General features: G+C 44.0%; 1 protein-coding gene across 1 annotated transcript in view; it reads left to right on the top strand.

Moving 5' to 3' along the window:
- The window catches only part of LOC115108423 (cytosolic carboxypeptidase 6-like), a 425,052-nt gene that overhangs the window by 196,512 nt on the left and 205,252 nt on the right, over positions 1 to 23,288 (top strand). Inside the window, exon 5 of the mRNA XM_029632715.2 lies at positions 22,469 to 22,685. Within this exon, the coding sequence (XP_029488575.1) occupies positions 22,469 to 22,685 (217 nt within the window). The remainder of the gene's footprint in view (positions 1 to 22,468; positions 22,686 to 23,288) is intronic.

Genomic DNA, 23,288 nt, shown 5'->3' with positions numbered 1-23,288 from the left:
GGTTAGGGGTCAAGTCAAGTTCACTTGAGAGACTCTAACTCCTCCAGCTCCTTGATGAGATAGAAAATAAAATCTTCACCTCTCCATCACTTGAATAATGTTGGGAGGTGTTGACGCCTCCCTCTCTCACTCCCCACCCACTGAGACATGTTTCATCAAATAGGCCCATCCGGGGTAGTAAGTTAGGGGACTGATCCTCACCACTAATTCTTGCCATCAGTGTTTTGATTTCTCCCTGGTTCTGTGTGTTTTTCAATATATGAATGGGAACAGAAGAAGTCGTCATAATCACGCTGTCTTCCTTTCTTCACGGAGAGCATACTCCCTCTAGAAGATCAATGTGGGAGTGTTAATTATATCATTTAAGGAGGGGAAATTAGGAGAAAAATACTTTTGGGCAGTTTCCATTCAGCATAATGAACAGGAAATATGTTATAATCAAATTAGACATACACAGCAACATGATGATCAAGGAAATGGGATTAAATATCCCTCCTGTCATTGGTAAATTGTGAATGGTGTCTGATCAGGTTGCAGAGCTCTTCTCTATGTGTTCTGATGTGCCAGGTCTCTTAGAGGTCAAACAGAATAGAATAGTTCCCTCCTGTAGGCAAGACATGATGAAGACACTGGCCTACTGGTGCATGTTCTAGAGGGGTGAAATATCTAGGCCCCCCGCTGGACCTCCTGAAGGACATGTGATGTCATAGCCTAAGGGCACCCACTTCCCCACAAACATGTCTGACAGCTCTTTGCCTTTTGGAAAAGGGACTGTCATTTGGGCAAAGGCCTGAGAACGGGCTGTTTAAGTTGAACTGGTTCTCATTTGTCAGGACCTGTCAGTGCTTTGGATATGTCTATCTCAGCCATGTCACCAGGCTGCACTGCTCTGAGATATTTTCACTAGTCACTCCGGAGAGAGAGGCTGTGGCTTTGCCCTGAGGCAGTTGTCGGTAGGGGAGCGGGTCTTCACTCACAGTGGCACCTCACCAGTTTTAGGAGCCAGCTGAACAGCTGGGAGACAGAGATTGCCAGCTCATCAAGGCAGTTTATCACAAAGCCAAAACGTTCAAGTGTGCTGTCAGGCAGATACTGAGCCCTTTACCTTAATAAAGTTGGGAATCACAGGAGGCCTTTATGTTGGAAAACATGTAACAGCATCATTGGAAGAAGAGGGTCTCATACAAGGAACTAATAAGAGTTGATTGGGTAATGGTGAATGATAGAATCTCTATGAACAGCACACACACAATATTCTAGTAAATATCAGCAGCAGTGAATCCCACAGTGTAAATTAGATCTGTTAAGTATAAAAAAAAAATTGCAATTTGCTCTTGGTTTGGAGGTTAGCATTTTGTAGTAAGCAAATGCTTTTCTTGGATGAGGCTCAAATCAGTGGGTGGGCCATTAAAGGTAGATACATTTGTTTATTTTAGGCATTACACTGGGTGGGCAGAGATCAGTCCATCTGCAATATCCTTCACTGGACTGACCTACTTTACCACTATACAATCACTTTAACCGTCCTCCCAGTGTTTCACTGCTACGTTAGCAACCAGCAGTAATCTGTAATAGGCCTCTCTCCTCCTGCTGGGATAATGTCTTTTCGGACACTTTTCCCATTAAATTTGGTCAGACAGCTTGCAGGAACCCTCAGTGTTAGGTATTGTGCAAAATATGTTATATTACTCCCATAAACTAGCTAGAAAGTGTAAATGACTTTCAGATCGCCTTGCAGTCTCCCTCCTCTCAGCTCCCCTTCAGAGGGGAGGGAAATTATTGTGTGAAATTATTATTTAGCAAGATCCCCCATGTGCAACTTTCTTGTCTTGTCTTTGTGTGAAGGCAAACAACATATCTGTTTAGATAAGAAAGCCAACGCAACACTTTTGATGTTTCTGTAGGGACTCACTGAGGCAGAGCTGACAGGGTACTGTATACCCAGAGATTCCAACGCAACACTTTTGATGTTTCTGTAGGGACTCACTGAGGCAGAGCTGACAGGGTACCGTATACCCAGAGATTCCAACGCAACACTTTTGATGTTTCTGTAGGGACTCACTGAGGCAGAGCTGACAGGGTACTGTATACCCAGAGATTCCAACGCAACACTTTTGATGTTTCTGTAGGGACTCACTGAGGCAGAGCTGACAGGGTACTGTATACCCAGAGATTCCAACGCAACACTTTTGATGTTTCTGTAGGGACTCACTGAGGCAGAGCTGACAGGGTACTGTATACCCAGAGATTCCAACGCAACATTTTTGATGTTTCTGTAGGGACTCACTGAGGCAGAGCTGACAGGGTACTGTATACCCAGAGATTCCAACGCAACACTTTTGATGTTTCTGTAGGGACTCACTGAGGCAGAGCTGACAGGGTACTGTATACCCAGAGATTCCAACGCAACACTTTTGATGTTTCTGTAGGGACTCACTGAGGCAGAGCTGACAGGGTACTGTATACCCAGAGATTCCAACGCAACACTTTTGATGTTTCTGTAGGGACTCACTGAGGCAGAGCTGACAGGGTACTGTATACCCAGAGATTCCAACGCAACACTTTTGATGTTTCTGTAGGGACTCACTGAGGCAGAGCTGACAGGGTACTGTATACCCAGAGATTCCAACGCAACACTTTTGATGTTTCTGTAGGGACTCACTGAGGCAGAGCTGACAGGGTACTGTATACCCAGAGATTCCAATGCAATATAGTTGAATGATCCTGCATAGTAGTCATACACAAGAAGCTCACTTTTATATATAATAAGGATTGTAAAAGGTATTTACATTTGAGTCATTTAGCAGACACTCTTATCCAGTGCGACTTACATTTTCATAGATTTTCCTCGTGGGAATTGAACCCACAACCCTGGCGTTGCAAGCGCCATGCTCTACCAACTGAAGCACACGGCTCATTTGTTCAAAGCAGAGTAATGAGCCTGCAGCATTTGGCAGTGCACTTCCCTTTGGCCCTCATATAAAATGGCCTCCATCACCGTAATAAGGAGAGTGGAGATACCTCATCAGATGAAGATAGAAATAAGTAGACATGTCTCCTGCATCTAATGAGATGTTGCAGCCACACAGAAATGGGTTTGTATCATTGCACCGATAGGAGATAAGATGGGTTTTCTTTCTGTGTGGTGGAATTTCGTATAGGTCTCGAGATAATATTATCAGCATCCTTAACTATAACTGTGACAAATGAGAGCTTTGATCCTGTACGATAAGCGCCATATTCATTTGTTTAATTAAAACAGCTTGTCTCTTCGTGGTGAGGGGTCATTTTAAAAATGTTAGAATTAAAGCACGTAATTAAGTGGAGCCCAGATAAGGACCCCTGTGTGGTGGTTGCTTCTGCCAGTGGGGAAGGCAAACGTCATTTATCCCCTGTGCAATCCCACAAGGTCGTTCAGTTTATTAAAGTTAGCGGTGCGCAAGCACGATTAAATATCTGATGTACTTGTTGGAGGGGATGGTTAGCAAAGATTTTTTTATATCTAACCCAAGATAGACCACAGTCTGTCGTTTCCAATGGGAGCAAATGAATGGGCAGAACAAGCAAGGAGGTGGCCAGCCAAGCACGAGCTAGCGAGATCTTATTGGCGCGTTCTAGCATGTTTTTCTGTTACAGAACACCTACTCTATGAAGTGTGCGTGTGCAATAACTCCATTCACCCTTGCACTCCATCTAAACAACGCACATTTTAGAAACTTTAGGAAAGGGTAAAGTCTATAAAAGTTAGTCCAATCTGTTCGTAGCTGATTTTAGTTTTGGGAACAGAATACTGTATTGAGATCAAATGTTTAATTGATTAGAAAATGTGCAAAATGTTGGCCAAAATCAATCTCACTCCATCTTCTCTCATTGTCAGCCACTGGGTTTCCTCTCATCACCATATTTGGTGGTGAGTGTAAATGCCAACCGGATGCTTCAGATTTATACATTTGGTTAAATATCTGGCTCATTGTTCTACCTGTGGGGTTAGGGTGAGTCGGTGCCCAATGCTCATATAGTCTATGGGATGGAGGCAATTAAGATGGCATGTTATCATGTCTTTGAGAACATGAGAAGGACTTGTTTAGCAACAAGCACCTTGACAAAGATATCTGTTTGGGCAATGGAGTGTAGCATTAATTATCACACTCTTTGATTAAATGCGTAGTCTGGGAATGAATATCATTTGTCTTGCCAGGTTTCAACATGGGAGCCATAGAGGGTCATATTTTGTTTGACTCTGAACTATTTTTAGGCAGTTGAATGGAAGCCCACTTTCTGTGGCATCTATTACTATCTGGTCTCACAGGAAGGATTGCCTTCCGGCATTTCAACTAGGAAGCTTTGTGTCCTTTACATGTGTAGTCGTGTAATACCTCAATCTCACACAATTCAAAGAGTAATCCAGACATTCAGTCCACTCTGCACGCTATCAATACTGTCTATCCCAAACAGACAGCCATGGAGATCAATCCAAGAAAGAATGGCTTTCTAATACATGTCTCACAATCATTATGAATCATATCACAGATGTGACTGGTAGGTGTGTTTAGAGGGAGGAACCATCAGAGGCTAAATACGATGACTTGGTTTGGAGAAATCGGAACCAGATTCCATCTCATAGGGATGTAGGGGTTACGTGTTCTTTCTGAACATGTTGTTTGAACTCAATTAAATGAAGGAGGTGGGGCTTCTAGACCTCTGTGTAATCAACTAGTTCTACTTTCTTCTGTGAACTAGTGAGGTTCCTCTAACTGGTTGTTCTTTTGCGCTTAGCAATATGCTAAAGCTGGTAGTTGTTTTGTTAAGGATTATAATTTTCCCGAAGAGAAGCAAAGTTTTTTTCTTGTAGTGGATTTTTGTAGTGGTTGTTTGTTAAACAGTGAAAGTAGTGCAGGATTGAGAGTGACATGTTTTAGTCACTTTGACAAAGAAAACATTGGCCACAAGAATAGGTACAGTAGCAGACTTGTATAACCACAGTATCTTTATACTCACATAAAATTCACACAGTAGATTCTTGCTGTGTAAAATAGAAATTCCCAGTAAAATGAAGGAAACAGGTGAAGACTAGAGGATATATTTTCTCACAAAATCTCTTTAGCAACTTTTCCTGAGAGTTAGTCTTGCCATAAATCCATTGAAGCAGTTGGTGTTTGTATCTAAGCTAGACCTATATCTTATCTTTTTTTATTGCTATTCCTTCATCATCCTGTTTTTAGAACAGGTGATTTCACACTCCCTGTAGCCCTCTTAAGTCTCATTATCATTCTGTGTCCCTCTCTTGCCTCTTTTAGACTCCACTCCATCAAGGCTGCTGCGTACTACAGAATCACTGGCTTCAGATCAGGGAGGAATAAATCCTCTGGTTAACATTGCCAGCACTGCTTTTTGTTTGGTTACATAAATCATCAGATGTGCACCTAGACATATATTTCAAAGGTCACTTCAAATGTGAAATCAAATGGAGTTGAGCCTAAAGGAGGGGAGGCTTGTTCTGGCTGTAGAAGGCAGGTCCAGGGCCAGTGGCAGCTAGTAGGGAGCTGGGGAGTCTGAGCTGTAGCACGCCATCTTCTGGCAAAGCTATACAACTAGGGAGAAGAGGCCAGTGTGATCTGCTGGGAGCAGAACACAAGTACACTCTCCACTTTTACTGGTCCAGTCCAGGTAGTAATTCCCTATAGGGATGAGAGTCAAGCCTACATTTGTCAGAGTCAGAGGTTGTTGTGTTTGTCCTGTGGTACCAGTGGAGAGGCCAGTAGTCTCTCTAGGGACTTAGGGACTGTGTGTGTGTGTCTCTGTAGAGGCTAGATTCTGCGGACCCAGAGCACGTCTTCATTCACCGGCACCAGCGGTGCCTGGGGTTGCTAACAGACACCCAGTGGCACTCCATGATTCAACAGCACGGTTTCAAGGCCGAGGAAAGAAATATCCAGATTTTCCCATTTCATTGTGTGTCAGTATGAAGAAGAAGGGCGACAGGTGTAATGCATAAAACGGCCCGCGGCTCCATCAGCCCTCTGACAGCTTTATGGGGAGAGGTGTTTCAATCACACAGCAGCGTCGACGTGCATCAATCTCCACACCACTGCACAGCACAGGGCATGGGGGGAGTAGAGGGAGAGAGGGAGAGAGAGAGAGGAAGGAAGACTCCTGACAAACACAGTAGGAAGATTACTAATAGACCAGCAGGACTCCAGGGAACCTGCACTAGTACAACAAGTTTGAGGACTGAAACGCACATATATTTGGACCATCTACCTTACTTAGGTAGTAGGTACTTTGGCTGGAGCCGAACACTGTAAGCAGAGTGAACAGCAGCAGTAAGGTAGCTATCTCTCCAAGGTACCAGCTGTAATGAATATGGGTGAGGACTGCCTAAATGACATTTGTGTTTGGATGCGTTTGTGTGTGTGTGTTGTGGGAGGTTAAATGAAAGTCACTGAGCACATGTGAAACGTCATAAGCAGACAATGAAAAATGACTGTGGCAAAACTCCTGCAATTTCACAGTGGGAGTACAAGCAGGAGAATGTTGGGCGATAATCACTGGGCTGGCACTAGTGGACTGCTAATTCATCCTGTCCTGGTCTCATCTGGGCCTGTTGTCCATTCTTCCAGCTCAGGTGCAGGCTATTGCCTCTCTCTGTAACTCTGAGTGGTGTTGACTGGGGAACCTGCTGTACTGGCCGATTGCTCTCAGCTTGCTCTGAACGTAAGCCTAGTGATTTCACCGAGAGGGCATATCGTAAGGCAGATGTGAGTGAGTGTGATTTGCTATGATTTGGCCATACGCGGCCGGCCACACACTATCTCTGCCTGGTCTGCTCCGAGTGGGGTTAACCCTTTATGCCCCAAAGGACAATGCAACTATAACAAACGTTGATTAAAGGAGGAATCTAATCCTTGGAAATATCATCTTGATATTATTACATTTTGCTCCAATGCTTTTTTAATGAGCCGTCTTTTTGATGCATTTGTATTTAGTGAAATCCCCTCGAGCCTTGACCTCTGTGTTGTTTTTATTAACCACAGGCTGGCCCATTACAGTTCAGCAGTGTGTTAAAGAGATTTCTGCCGTGTTACAGTGTGGGCAGGAGGGATGCCATCATGGCAACAGTAATCTGCAGTCCAGCTCGATGCTAGCTCACTAAATCCCACTCCACGTCCAACAGAAAAATAAATAAGTTATAGTTTCATTAATCCTCTCCCACCTTCAAAATAATAACCCTGTTGCTTCATGGAACATTGATGTGGTTCGTCCATTATTCATAGTGGAGGTCCTGTTCTTTTGTTCAGGAGAGGAAATGAAAGATGGGTGACATAGGAGTAAAACTGTCAGGAGGAGGACAACGTGCATGTGTTGAGGACAGCGATGCCTTCCAGGACGCTGCTAGGCATCACTCTTTATCTCCACTCTGGCCAACTGCTTATTTCCTGCTGTGGGATATTTGAGTCAGTGCAGGGCGATGGCATGACAGTCTGCTGTGAAAGGGATGGATCTTTGTCTACATTTCACGGCACCAAGGTGTAAAATGCCATTTGTCTTTTCATTATATGAGACTGTTGTTGAACCATGTTGGAGAAAAATTGTGGGTATGCACTCAACAGAAGAGTGAAAATTGGCATCATCCATAATGCGACTATTGCCTAGGGTTTTTGTTGTGCTTTTTGCATTGTGTCCTCATTTACATATTACTTGTATGAGAAAATGTGTTTTGACATCGCTGATTTAGTAGGCGTAATCATGCTATTGCTATGGTCTAATTTGAATATTTAGTAATGGGGTTGCATAGAGGAAAAGGTCATTGTGTTTCTTTCTTCCCATAGCCCTGTTTCTTAATTAAGACAAATCTTGAAAGCGTTACATATTGATTCTGCTTCTCTCAAGGCCGCACTTTGAACTATGGTTAGTAATGGGGGAGATAATGGTTGTTTGTATGCAGAAGGTTTGGTGATAGTTTATTGGGGCCAGCAAATGATTTCCAGCAGCAGCTCCCATCATCTCCATGGTGTGTGATGGTGAGAGATGAAAGGAGGATGAGAAAGAGGGGTGGTTGGTGGGAGTCTGACAGGACTGAGATGGGAGTCTTCCCATGTTTTATTATGATGAGGTGAAATGTTCTAATGCTGTTAGGTGACATGGAATGCAAACCATCAATCAGACACCGTGCCATTCTTCATGCCAATGGAAACAAAGCCGTGTCCTGAGAGAACTGTACAGTATGTTTCAAAGAGCTGAGGGGTTTGCTGGGATATTACCATATTTTGGTAAGACAACATGCAAAGACATTGTTTTTATCTTTTATAACATGAATATTCCTGTCACCATGTATCACCATGTTAGAGGTGTATGGTCTTAATGGGTTCCTGTGTTATGAGTGGATGTATATTTGTGCTTATGGGACACTCGATAGAAGGAGAGAAAGCCATCTGCCTACCTGCTGAGTACTACTGTACATGGGTCACGGAAAGTACTGCTAGGCCAACATACAGTACAAGCATACACACACACACACACTCACTCAGTCACTCACTCACTCACTCACTCACTCACTCACTCACTCACTCACACACACACACACACACACACACACACACACACACACACACACACACACACACACACATATATATTTATAAAGCCCTTCTTACATCAGCTGATATCTCAACGTGCTGTACAGAAACCCAGCCTAAAACCCCAAACAGCAAGCAATGCAGGTGTAGAAGCATGGTGGCTAGGAAAAACTCCCTAGGAAGAAACCTAGAGGAACCAGGCTATGACTGGTGGCCACTCCTCTTCTGGCAGTGCTGGGTGGAGATTATATCAAAACATGGCAACACACACACCGTGTTGTATTCCTTCCAAAATCCTATTTTCCCTAACCCCTAACCCTTAATGGGGCGGCAGGGTAGCCTAGTGGTTAGAGCGTTGGTCTAGTAACCGGAAGGTTGCAAGTTCAAACCCCCGAGCTGACAAGGTACAAATCTGTCGTTCTGCCACTGAACAGGCAGTTAACCCACTGTTCCTAGGCCGTCATTGAAAATAAGAATTTGTTCTTAACTGACTTGCCTAGTTAAATAAAGGTAAAATAATTTATTTTTATTTTTATCTAACCATAACTCTAAACTTAACCCAAAGCCTAACCCTAAAACTATACCTAAACCTAAACGTAACCCCTAACCCCAACCTTAATTCTAACCCCAACCATAATTGTAACCCTAAACCTAAACCTAAAATAGCGTTTTTCCTTGTGGGGACTGGCAAAATGTAAAAATCCAATCAAATCAAATTGTATTGGTCACATACACATGGTTAGCAGATGTTGTGAGTGTAGCGAAATGCTTGTGCTTCTAGTTCCGACAGTGCAGCAATTTCTAACACGTAATCTAATAATTCCACAACAACTACCTAATACACACAAATCTAAGTAAAGGTAAGGAATAAGAATATATAGATATAAATATATGGATGAGCAATGGCAGAGCGGCATAGGCAAGATGCAATAGGTGTTATAAAATACATTAAATATAGTGGGGGAAAAAGTATTTAGTCAGCCACCAATTGTGCAAGTTCTCCCACTTAAAAAGATGAGAGAGGCCTGTAATTTTCATCATAGGTACACTTCAACTATGACAGACGAAATGAGAAAAAAAATCCAGAAAATCACATTGTAGGATTTTTAATGAATTTATTTGCAAATTATGGTGGAAAATAAGTATTTGGTCACCTACAAACAAGCAAGATTTCTGGCTATCACAGACCTGTAACTTCTTCTTTAAGAGGCTCCTCTGTCCTCCACTTGTTACCTATATTAATGGCACCTGTTTGAACTTGTTATCAGTATAAAAGACACCTGTCCACAACCTCAAACAGTCACACTCCAAACTCCACTATGGAGACCAAAGAGCTGTCAAAGGACACCAGAAACAAAATTGTAGACCTGCACCAGGTGGGGAAGACTGAATCTGCAATAGGTAAGCAGCTTGGTTTGAAGAAATCAACTGTGGGAGCAATTATTAGGAAATGGAAGACATACAAGACCACTGATAATCTCCCTCGATCTGGGGCTCCACGCAAGATGGGGTCAAAATGATCACAAGAACGGTGAGCAAAAATCCCAGAACCACACGGGGGGACCTAGTGAATGAACTGCAGAGAGCTGGGACCAAAGTAACAAAGCCTACCATCAGTAACACAATACGCCGCCAGGGACTCAAATCCTGCAGTGCCAGACGTGTCGCCTTTTATGGATCTTGCGAATTTTCGCAGTTAAAAAAAAAAATTGCGCAACATTTCAGCGCCCTGCTATTCATGCCAGGAATATAGTACATTCATATGGTTAGTGTGTGTGGATAGGAAACACTCAGACGTTTCCAAAACTCTTTAAATCACGCCTGTGCCATTTACAGAACGTGCGTTTCCGTCGAATAGTGCATGAAAATCTGTTCACTGAAAATGTAAAAATATATTCTTCCGCGCCGGCAGGCAATTGTTTAAAGAGAACAGAATTACATAGAGACGAGTTTTCATTGGCTACGGCGTCCCCAGCTTGTCTAGAGTCACGTCATTTATTGCGCAATATATTCTTGGTGTAACCGAAACAAAGGAACTCCTTTCCTGCTGTCCCGGCCCAGATTTTGGTTCGACATTTTGAAGAGAGCAATTCCTACAGAGACAAGCTAATGATTTCACTTCGCCTCCTGAGGATTTTTATCGCTTATTAACGTGTACTAATACCTAAAGTTGCATTACAAAAGTATTTCGAAGTGTTTTGTGAAAGTTTATCGTCGACTTTTTGATTTTTAAAAAACGACGTTACGTTATGAAATGCTAATTTTTCTTTCTTTTACTCGCAGTATTCCGAGTTCGATATCTAGGCTATATATGGACCGATTTAATCGAAAAAAGACCCTAAATGATGTTTATGGGACATCTAGGAGTGTCAAGAAAGAAGCTTGTCAAAGGTAATAAATGTTTTATATTTTATTTCAGCCTTTTCGTTTGCGACGCTAACGCAAAATCTGTCGTTAGGTGAAGTTTAAGTATTTTTGAGGGTGCATGGTACCAGATAAAAGCTTCACATGCTTTCCCCGAAAAGCATTTTACAAATCTGACTTGGTGAATAGATTCACAACGAGTGTAGCTTTAATTCAGTATATTGTATGTCAATTTTAATGAAAGTTTGAGTTTTATCAAAAACTATACGTGGCGCACTTGAAATGTCCGCTGATTTGATTCCCACAGCGGAAGCACTTCTCTAACAAGTTTTAAGCCAGTACATGTCCAGGCCCGTCTGAAGTTTGCTAGAGAGCATTTGGATGTTCCAGAAGAAGATTGGGAGAATGTCATATGGTCAGATGAAACCAAAATATAACTTTTTGGTAAAAACTCAACTCGTTGTGTTTGGAGGACAAAGAATGCTGAGTTGCATCCAAAGAACACCATACCTACTGTGAAGCATGGGGATGGAAACATCATGCTTTGGGGCTGTTTTTCTGCAAAGGGACCAGGATGATTGATCCATGTAAAGGAAAGAATGAATGGGGCCATGTATCGTGAGATTTTGAGTGAAAACCTCCTTCCATCAGCAAGGGCATTGAATATGAAACGTGGCTGGGTCTTTCAACATGACAATGATCCCAAACACACCGCCCGGGCAACAAAGGAGTGGCTTCGTAAGAAGCATTTCAAGGTCCTAGAGTGGCTTAGCCAGTCTCCAGATCTCAACCCCATAGAAAATCTTTGGAGAGAGTTGAAAGTCCGTGTTGCCCAGCAACAGCCCCAAAACATCACTGCTCTAGAGGAGATCTGCATGGAGGAATGGGCCAAAATACGAGCAACAGTGTGTGAAAACCTTGTGAAGACTTACAGAAAACGTTTGACATCTGTCATTGCCCACAAAGGGTATTTAACAAAGTATTGAGATAAACTTTTGTTATTGACCAAATACTTATTTTCCACCATAATTTGCAAATAAATTCATCAAAAATCCTACAATGTGATTTTCTGGAATTCTTTTTCTCCATTTTGTCTGTCATAGTTGAAGTGTACCTATGATGAAAATTACAGGCCTCTCTCATCTTTTTAAGTGGGAGAACTTGCACAATTGGTGGCTGACTAAATACTTTTTTTGCCCCACTGTACATATGAGATGAGTAATGCAAGATATGTAAACATTATTAAAGTGGCATTATTTAAGTGACTAGTGTTCCATTTATTAATGTGGCCAGTGATTTCAAGTCTGTATATAGGCAGCAGCCTCTCAATGTTAGTGGTGGCTGTTTAACAGTCTGATGGCCTTGAGATATAAGTTGTTTTTCAGTCTCTCGGTCCCTGCTTTGATGCACCTGTACTGACCTCGCCTTCTGGATGATAGGCAGTGGCTTGGGTGGTTGTTGTCATTGATGATCTTTTTGGCCTTCCTGTGACATCGGGTGCTGTTGGTGTCCAGGAGGGCAGGTAGTTTACCCCCGGTGATGTGTTGGGCAGACCGCACCACCCTCTGGAGAGCCTTGCGGTTGTGGGCGGTGCAGTTGCTGTACCAGGCGGTGATACAGCCCGACAGGATGCTCTCGATTGTTCATCTGTAAAAGTTTGTGAGGGTTTTAGTTACCACTTGTCTGAATTTTCCTTGTTTTACTATCCTTGTGAGGACTTCTGGTACCCTAAGGATAGTAAAACAAAAACACACACACACACACAGCAAGGGGAAATCTAATTGTATTTGGATGTGAAAATGCACGGATATGTGTAAATGACATTCCCGGGGCTCCAGCACGTTGAATGATTTACCTTTGTGGCGTAATGGAGCAATTTCTTTCTTTCTTTCTTTTTCTGCTTTTCAATCTGCAGTAAAAATTCTGGCTTAGCTCTGCTACAAGTCATCTGTCACTCTGCACCTGGCGGATGAGACTCTGGTGACAAAGAGGGATATTAAAGAGCAGCAAGCATCAATTAAATACTACAGTGCTGCTTAGTGCAAAGCAATGCTGGATAGTCATGTAGTTGATCAGTTGGTGACCTGGGACAGTGTGGATGGTTAGCTTTTACTCTCAGGTATATGTTAGGGAGTTGTTTTATGGGGGTGATGATGGAAGTCAGATGTGGTGGAACATCAGTGTAAGATTCTAGTTGTATGTTTCCTTTGTTTGTTTTTCTGTTACATTAGGCATACAGAGGTTTGTATTTTGTTGACCCGACTATAGAAATGTTGTTTGAGAGCATTGAGGCATTAAGGGCAAGGCTTTGGCAGCCAGAATCTCTCCAAAATGACCTGTAATTCCCAGTGTCCAAGGTAATCACTGTAATGGCCTGTCAACACAGCCAGAGAAAGCAAGCAAACAATGCGCATTACTCACCCACTATCAACTCATCCCTGCTTGGTTTCTGACCAGAAAACGTGTGTGTATGTGTTTCCATGTAACTGTGTGTGTGGACGTGTGTGAAAGAAAGAGAGAGAAAATCCCCCACAATAAGTCAAAAAGCCCCTTCTCTTCAGAGAGCAGAGTTGATCCCCTTTCTTGCCCAATGTCATGGCTGTCACATCCCCTCTGTGCTGAGTGTGTGTGAGGGAAGGAGAGAGAGAAAGAGAGGGCGGGGCGGGCTGTGGTCCAGGGGTCAGGCTCTGTTTTCACACTGCTGTCCTGTGGCCGAGCAGGGCTGTCACTCACACCCACACCAACACATCACATCAGAGAGGCTGAGAGCTGGGATGGTCTCTCCGGCCTACCTGTGAAATACAGTATTTCGTGCCTCTCCCCTCATCACAATCTGCTCCTCATCTACACCACACTTGTTGGAGGCCATTCTGTTTTGTCTCACTCCCTCTATTGATGAGCTCTCCATGTCATGTCATCCATCCCTATTCCATTATACACCTACAGTATACTCCTACCATCTCTTAGAGAGGCTACGGTCTAGCTGGCCTTATTTCATCCCACAAGGTTGCCTTTTGTTATTCTGACTGCGCTACAATTCGCCGAGTTCAATCAAAGACTGAGATTGCCAGCCCAGCTGTGATAAAAGTACATTCGGCTCTAAATTAAATTCAACATAACTGGGAAATGAAGCAAATACGAATAAACAAAAGCGGATGCTCGGGTGATTTGACTGTGAGTGATGGCGGTGGAGTGTGAAGGGTAATGTATTGTTTCTTCCTCTACCGTAATTGAGCTGTGCCTTTCAGAGGCTCTGATGTGACATGTGGTGCCCCGGGACAGGGCACAGAGACAGTAAGAGGATAGTAGTCCTGTGCTAAGCCTGTGATTCGCTAGCTGACTCCAGTCAACCTCAATAAGTGCGGTGCCCGCTCCTGCTCCCGCTCCCCCAGCCCCAATACCAGCCTGTGGCGTGGAAGTTAATTGGCAGCATCTGCTGTCTGGGAGCCCGAGCGCCCAGTTACCCCCCTGGCACCTGGAGCCACCAGTCTGCCTGCAGGCAGCGAGCGGAGAGAGCCCAAACACCACAGCTGCCACCGGTGCCAGGGGGGATGTGGTCAGACAGGCTGGCCGGCTGTGCCAGGCAGGGACACCCTCAGGGGACAGATGGTTTACAGATCTGGGTGGTAGTGGGGAGAGAGAAAGCAGAGAGAGATAGAGACTCACCTGCCATGCCCTAACAGGCACAACACTGATTTCCATTTAGAGAAGGCGAAGAGCCTGCTGGATTTGGTTGTTGTGTAAAATTGGCTTCTTTTAAAACAACAAAGTGGAAAATGTAGCATTTTTGTAGTAGAATCACAATGATTATTTTAATGCCGGTTGTGGTCAAATTATACTTGAAGCTTTTGTTGAGGCAGTATCCTAAATCCAAAGTGCAGATCCTTTCCAATATGATGTTATTGTTTTGAATCTCATAAGGATTGTAGCTATCCTTTGTCCTAATGTCCTTGTGTGTGTGTGAGGTCATTCTCCAGTGAAATTCATGGTTCATGCTCTTCATTTCCTGTGTACACTATGACATCACTCTAAGTGTATGACATTATTCTGATGACCTCATTGTGACCTCATGATTTGTCATGTTGCCATCAGGAGAGTGGATGATCTCATCAGCCTAACCTCTATCTGATGAGTCATAGTGACACAGACACAGTAACATGGTTATGATACGGCTGAGATCATTGTTGTCGTACTCTATTTAATGACTATGTGGATGTGCATTTTTTAGATTTACGTTATGGCTGAGAGAAAGCAACAAAGAGGTTTTACACAGAGAGCTGAGATGGGAATACTTTCATCATTGGAATTTCACTTTCAGAAATGACGTTTTTTTGTTGCAGAATACATGTCTCCTTTGATGACCACATTTCCAACACAACTTATATATTTCAGGAACCTGCGGGTGAATTTACTGTATATGGTTTACTCTACAGGAATCATTACACATTTCACGTTAGACTCCTGTCCTATCCCAGTATGAATGTTTACGTAAATACTTGAGGTAAGTTCACAGACAACAAAGGAGTGAGAGGGGAGGTTGTCTGTCTGGGAAGATAATGCTATCAGAGAGCAGGCAAATTGAATCTGGAGATGCATCTGCATTAGCCCTGAAAAAGCCCTGTCACTCCACCATCTCAACAGCATCTCTCCAGCACACTGCCCTAGGCTACATTAAGCTACATGTCTGCCTTCCTGTAATTAACAGAGAGAGCTATTCTATGGAGAATGAATGCGGTACAGTTGTCAGGAGCAGATTGCTCTACAGTATGTCTCGGATCTAAGAAATGTGTGTGTTTTTGTTGTTGTTTTTTTGAGTTGGTTGTGTGCTTATGTGTGCGTGAGTGTGTGAGTGTGTCTGAAGTGTTGTTTGCCAGCCAGTCTGGCGCCAGGCTGTCTCCCTGGGTCCACTCCACCCAGTGAGCTGATGCAGACAGTAGACACATCCACATATCCCCTGGGAGAGGAGAGTATAGGAGAGAGAGAGGTCTCACAACCACTCCACCTGCTCTCTCTCTCTCTCTCTCTCTTTCTCTCTCTCTCTCTCCCTCTCTCTCTCTCTCTCTCTCTCTCTCTCTCTCTCTCTCTCTCTCTCTCTCTCTCTCTCTCTCTCTCTCTCTCTCTCTCTCTCTCTCTTTATCTCATAGACACTATTTGTTTACAACATGCTTTCAGCCACCTTTTACTGATTTATCAGTGTGTCTAATAGAATGTGTGATTTCTCTGTTGTTTGCTGCTGGGCAAGGCCAGCAGTTTTTTTGTTGTCTACAGAAGTGAGTGCATCTCAAACAGCTTTTCTATTATGAGTCATTATGACATTCACTTTACTCCATGTTTAGCATATTCACATTAGCTGTAGTCCTAGTATGATGGGTGTGATGGGTGTGTTGGTGTCAGCCGTCAGCCAGACCACTCTGTGGCATTGTGGCTCCCCTGGGACCTGGCTGAGACTGAACACTAATGTGGGGTGGGGTCTAATGCTGCATGGTGTAGGTGCATGGGGAGCTGGTGTTTGTTCCTGTTATCATAACCCCTCTTACACATTTATCAACACACCAGGATAAAACACTGACATCATGGTTGTGGCGTGTTAGTGCCCCCCTCCCAGACTAATGCCACCTGCCCTCATGCCCCAGAGGGGGTTGGTGGCGCCACGCTGGCGATGGCAGGGTGATCATCTGCTCTCAGCACAGTGGGACCTGTAGCTGCACCAGCATGGAGCCATGGGCGGGCCTGGGGGAGGGGAGGGTGCTGCGGTGTAGTCAACCCTCTGCCCTGTCTGGCACATAGTCCACTGTTAATCAAATTGAGAAAAATCTAAACTATCCACACCAAGTTTGTATTCAAACTTTCAGATTGGCTCACAGGTTTTGGATGAAGTTTAGTGCTATGGTATTGACCACAGTACTTTAGAGAGATCTAAAGACAGGCGAGTGGACCTGGGACTGTCTGTAGCAGGGAGGGGAAGGTCATGCCACTACTGAACACCACCGAGAGGTGTGGCCATCTGCTGGTCAATCAGGGTGCTGGCACAGCTACACTCCTCTCCAGGATGATTCTGAGCACTGACCACGGTACAAGGTTGCTTGATCAGACAGGACAGGATTCTCAAGACCTCATTTAAGACATGTTTGCCCTGGTTTTGATTCAGAATGCGATCGCAAGCCACTGGCCCTACATCACATCGACATCCACATAACACCCGTGGAGATGTCTGTCTGTTGAACCGGCTGTGCATGAGTGATATGTGTATGAATGAGGTCCACTGTTTGCACACGGATGTGAGTGGAATATTTCCGCACCACAGAGTAATATAATGCAGCCCACTCACCAGAAGAGGGGTTGTAGAAGGACTGTCCTCCATCACAAGCCTCTATGCTTCACCACTGACCCTACTGTATGAACCCACTTTACAGTGCTGCCTGCCTGGCTCCCTCCATACCACCACTACCCAGCCAACCCAAACTGGAAAAAATCTTCCACTGCGTTTCAAAGAACTGTCAGCAGTACCGTAATTTATCACCCCCGAGCCCACTGAGTAATTCTAATGGCATGTATTTTGATGACTTATTTTGATATATTTAATGACGCCATAAAACGAACCCTGAAGTTGAGTCGATGCCTCTAGCTGAATACTTAAATACCCAGTGTGTGTGTTCTGAGTGATTTGGTCGAGAGAATTTGCGACGCTCTTAAAACGTGAATAAAAGTGAGCTGGGGAGTGATGTCTTGTTTGTGTGATAAACAGAAGAAGCACCATGGTGATGCGCAGCGACCTTACATGTTCTTATGTGACCTGATACCTATATAATCCACTTCCTTCTTACTCCTCTCTGCAACAATAGCTCTCATTTTTATCCATTATCCACTTTCATCCATTACCTCCTCTAATTTAATACTCTGAAAATCCACTCTATGTCAGTCTATGATTTCACATTTAATCACCAGTCCAAATAGAGAAAGAATTTTGATTTTTTTATAGATGTAAGAAACCGCTATTAGTGAATTTCAACTTAGTGTCTTGGACGTGGCTCAAGTTCCTCATAGTTTCCATTTCTGCATGCAAGCAGATTGGAATATACAACCCCAGTGCATTTCTCTGGGTCTTTGAGTTTATGGTTTCAGGTCTAATGACCCAATGATTTAAGGTCTGGGAGGCTGTATGTGTGTGTTGCTGTTCGCCAGGCTCTTAGCTCTAACATGGCTATGTCCCCATAGCATTTATGAGTGGAGGTGAAGCATCACCCGCATGCTCTTGCAATAGAACAAAGTACGGAGCCAAGGCATTTTTTGCTCTTACACATAGTACTTGGTGCTTTTAGGTGGGATTTGTTTAACTCTGATAGAATACTGTATCTGCTGCTGCATACTATTCAATCATGGTAAGCTCTAGGAATTTGATCTGATATTGATTGTTCGCCTGTTTGTTCATCTAATTCACCCAAGGGTTTGTCATTACTGTAGTCTCTAAAGAAAATGATATTTTAAACGCTGATATCAGACAGCATAATGTTGGGGAGACAGCTTTACCTAGACTGAATAGAACAAGCAAATCATGAGGTTTGAATGGTGAGAAGTGAACACTTCTGACATGGATGTCACATCTCACGTGTGATGCCTATTTTAACTTCTGTCTTTCCCCAAAATGCTGTGGAAAAAGGGACAAGACAGCAAATTAAATCTCTTAACGGTTTTGATGCTAACACCTTAGAAAATCTTCCAGCGGCTTGTTTAAACCACTCAGCTTCAGAGGGTCCCTGTTCAGGCTCAGATGTCTCTGTAAACTGCTTATTGTCTCCACAGAAAGTGGGCTTTGAGATGCCATTCCAAAGGAAAGCCCGGAGCCTACTAACAACCCATGACTACTGTACATTGTTTTAAACCCACACACTGATTTTATGCTTTCCAGGACATTCAGTGACATGCAGTGGCAACCACTATACACTATACTACAGTATACCATCAGTGATCACATACGGCCAACAGAATGACAAAGCAAGAGAGGTTGCTTAGTAACAGTGCGATTGGATACCGTCTTTATGTCTGATCTGCATCCTAAAAAGATGGATAGATACATCACACATGTGAGTAGGAGGCATACTTGACTGTTTTCAGATCATTCTAAAGCTATTTTCTGCTTGGATTAGTATGCAAAAGAAGGAGGCTGTGCCATGTTTCAACAAAAGTGAAATTGTTCAACATCTGGCAGCGTAGGTAGAGAGATTGGCTCTTCAAATGCGGCTGGTAGTACATTATGGTTGTATAGTATCATTGTGAAAAATATCATCCAAATGTAAACATTTTTATTTTAGGAACAGAGCTTCCATTTGTCACAAATTGATGGTGTAGAACTGTGGCACTTGTGGGACATATTTTAAACCATTCCCAACATTGAGCGCATGACAGGCTCAGCTTTGAGCAGAGAGAGAAGCGAGTAGCGTGACTGCAGTGACCTCTACGCTTGATTGATTTGAGAATGTAGACAAGATGTCCCTAGTATGAAAGCTACCAATTTTATCCCTCATCTCTGAGACTTCTGAAGGAAACAGATCAACATCAAAATCAAAGCCCCTCTTGTATCTGCTAACAGTTGAGAAGTTGAAAAGCAGAGGGAAGGAGAGTGACACCTCAGTAAAGGCTTTTAGCTGCCAGTGCTCTGCTCTCTTTGGTGTTGACCCGGATTCTGCTGGAGAAGTCGTGTTATCACATAAGACATTTCAAGCAGAGTTTTGTTTTTCTTATCTTCATTTATGCCGGCTCTTGTATGGAAGTTGTGTTAACACGTCTCACAGCCCTCGTTCTGAGCTTTAGGATGGAACTTTCCGTGGTGTAGAATATATTTGTGACGTGTGAGCGTGTGTCTGCTGTGGCACTGAATTGTGAAACCACGTTTGTGCACATTATCATTGGAGGTGGCTTTTTTGTTGTTGCCACATGCAGTGATAAATCTGTTTGGGAATGGGGGCACTGTACCACATCCTGAAGTACGAGAGGCATGGGGCAGCATTATTTAGATAAAACGAATTGCCAACAGCCGTTCAGGAGCAGACACTGCAGAGATATAAACCAGGGGGACAGCAGCCTCTGCATCGCTGCTCTCCAGAGGAAGACACAAAGCTATTTTCTTTGGCCCATAACAGTAAAGCAGTCCTGCGATGGCCAGCAGTAAATTCCTGTTGTGTAATTACAATCAATATCGAAGACTCGCTCAGTAGCCAACAAGGTCAAATGGTACAGAGAAGAGCTGCCCGGCTGGATAATGCCAAACAGATAGATGAATAAATAACTGGATAAAGTGTCATCTTATTTCATTCTTCCGAGGTGGGGTGTGACAAGGTAATGCGGCCCCCTGTTTTCAGCCTGCCAGGTCTCCTGGGTGTGCAGGGAACAGCAGAAGGTCCTGCACTCAGCCCTGGACAAGCAATGGAGGAAGCAAAACACCTGGGACCTCCTGACACAAACTATCATTGTGCTGTGTTTGTGTGGGCGTCCATGTGTGTGTGCGTGTGTTTGTGCGTGTGTGTGTTTGTGCGTGCGTGTGTTTGTGCGTGTGTGTATTTGTGCGTGCGTGCGTGTGTTTGTGTGTGCGTGTGTTTGTGCGTGCATGTGTTTGTGCGTGCGTGTGTTTGTGTGGGCGTCCATGTGTGCGTGCGTGTGTTTGTGCGTATGTGTGTGTGTGTGTGTGTGTGTGTGTGTGTGTGTGTGTGTGTGTGTGTGTGTGTGTGTGTAATTCACATGAACAGGACAAACACTTCACCAATACACATTTTTCATCCCACATTCCACCAATATGTTTGATTAGGAATAAAATACTTTTATTTAAATGAAAGGTAATATATTTGATTTAAATGAAAGGTAATTGCATGAGCCAAGATCCCAAAATATCACACTGAGTATACTTGATTACACAAGCAGATTAAAGTTAGTGAAAATGTAGAAATTCTTAAAAGAAAAGTTTTAAATGATTGCTTCCTTCTCCCATTCCTTCTCTTCATGGCGCTTGTTGAGCACATGTATACATACAAATGTGTGGTGTATGTCTTTGGGCCCGTGCCCAGTAGTATTGTCGACTAGCTCGTCAGCCACCTAATGCCCTGTAGGATGCAGTACAGGGGTGTGGGAGAGGCACCCGCCCAGGCAGCCAGCCTTGGGGCTCTGCAGACACTGGATAAGAGCCTTCTCTGGAGGGGGGCGGGCCAGCACTGCTTACTGCCCCCTCTCCTCTCACTCCCCTCTCTCTACCTCTCTCCCCTCTTTCTCTCTCCTTCCCTTCAGCCAGGCATGAGGCAGGGCGGGGTGGCTGCATTAGTATTCTGCTGAGACAGGCACACTTGCACAGAGATAGGAACACTTTCTCCTCTACCTCCTTTCCTCACTTTGCCTTATACAACTCGGCTAATTTGGTTTGATTTTAATTTTATATTTCACTTTGTAGCGGCAGCAGCATTTTCTTTGAGTGTTTGTTTGTATATATATATATGCATGTGTGTGCGCGCGCACGTCAGCATAAAAACCAACAGCCTATTTCCCATCTGCCCATCCCTAGTTGAGAGTATGGGGCTTATTGAGAGGGGGGTCAGTGAGTCCCAGGTTCATTTGAGACAGGCTGCCTGCTGCCCTCTGCTTATCAGATAGGCCGCTCAGGACGGCAGGCTGCTATCAGATACAGATAGCATCTCAATCTGATCCTGGTCCTACAGGAGAGACGCCAGCCTGCCATCACAGCCTCTGATCTGCCTCCTCTTTCTCATCCTCCCCTTATCTTCTGTCTCCCTCCTCCTCACTCACTATCTCTCCCCCTCCCCTTCCCATCATCCTCTCTGTGGCCTCAGCTCAATGCTTGTCCGTTATTGCTTTTTCCCCTCTCAGAAGATTCACTCTCTTCTACTCCTCTTTGCCAACATTTGTTGTGGATCGTTATTCACCCCCCCTCCCACCTTTTCTCTCACATATCCTTGTTGTCAGCTTTTTTATTTGCATGTGCACAGGCTTTATATGCAGTTATCAGCTGCGTAGACACTCATTCAGCTGGGATGTATCATCAATTGTTAGCCTGTATGAAATATCCATAGTCTACCATTGTCCTTCTTTATTTACTGCTTAATACAGTTAGTTTGGGATGCAACTCAGATGATGCCCAGTGAACAGGGGAGATGCAGAGGCAGCCAGGGGAATAGAGAGAGCAGAGCAGAGCAGTAAACTGAGAGGCTGTAGGGGATGCAGTAGTGTCACATTTCTGATTGATCCCTACTTAAGGCCCCTGGATCACTCTCCTTGTAGCCCTCGGCATTACCACAACAGACCGGATGACAGCGAGACTAGAAACTTTCCGTACTGTTCCATGCTCTCACATTGATACCAATGACCTTATAGACAAAATGCTGCAAGCAGTTGTCCCTTTATAATCGGTTATCAACCTGATAGAGTCTAGGGAAAGGTTCTGAGGGAATTATCTAATATGTATACAGTATGTATTGTATATGAGACATGAATTTTCTCTAAATCCTTGAAATGTTCCCTTGTCCTTGCAGGCAAAGACTCCCGACTAAGAATGTGTACTACTACCGTTGCCCTGACCATCGGAGAAACTACGTGATGTCTTTTGCCTTCTGCTTTGATCGAGAGGATGATGTGTACCAATTTGCTTACTGCTACCCCTACACCTACACCAGACTGCAGCACTACCTGGACAGCTTGGAGCGCAGGAACCTGGACTACCTGCAGAGGGAGCAGCTGGGGCTCAGTGTGGTGAGTGTGTGTGTGCTTGCGCATGCGTGCGTGCGTATACGTGTGTGTCCTCTCTCCCTCATCAAACAGTTTTCAACAGACTACCAAAGAGCCCCAGCCCAGGTCTATCCACCAGTCCTCCCTTCACATTTTCATGTTATCAGTATGACTGTTCAACTCTGTGTGATTGTAGCCAGAGGACAGGAGGGATCCTTGACTGTGCTACTGTAGGTGGTGTGGTGGTGAGGCTGGTTGAGCCACACAGAGTGTCTCCTCGCTGTGTTGTGCCTGTGCAGCGCTGCACGCTGGTTGCCCTCTGAGGGAGAACACTGCTGCCTGTAATCAGGAGAGCTTTCTCTTTTCACAGGAACAGGAAGAGGATCTTTCACACTGCCTGCAGTACTGTCTGCTCTTATCAAATAATAGTAGGAGAAAAACTCATTAGAAATGCTTATTATTATTATATTTGTATTATTTTTTTTTTAAATAACATTTGTCAAGGAGAGCTAGCTGCAAGGGGCAATGTTGAAAGTGCATTTATTAATAAGGAATGTGGCGTACATTTTTAGAGGAGTCACATTTTTATGAAATATGGTTTGAAAGGGCAGATGATGTTGGTGAAGA

The sequence above is a fragment of the Oncorhynchus nerka genome, linkage group LG24 (assembly GCF_034236695.1).
Source record: "Oncorhynchus nerka isolate Pitt River linkage group LG24, Oner_Uvic_2.0, whole genome shotgun sequence".
Taxonomy (NCBI): Eukaryota; Metazoa; Chordata; class Actinopteri; order Salmoniformes; family Salmonidae; genus Oncorhynchus; species Oncorhynchus nerka.
Note: the sequence above shows the minus strand (reverse complement) of the source record. Positions and strands in the feature narration are given on the sequence as shown.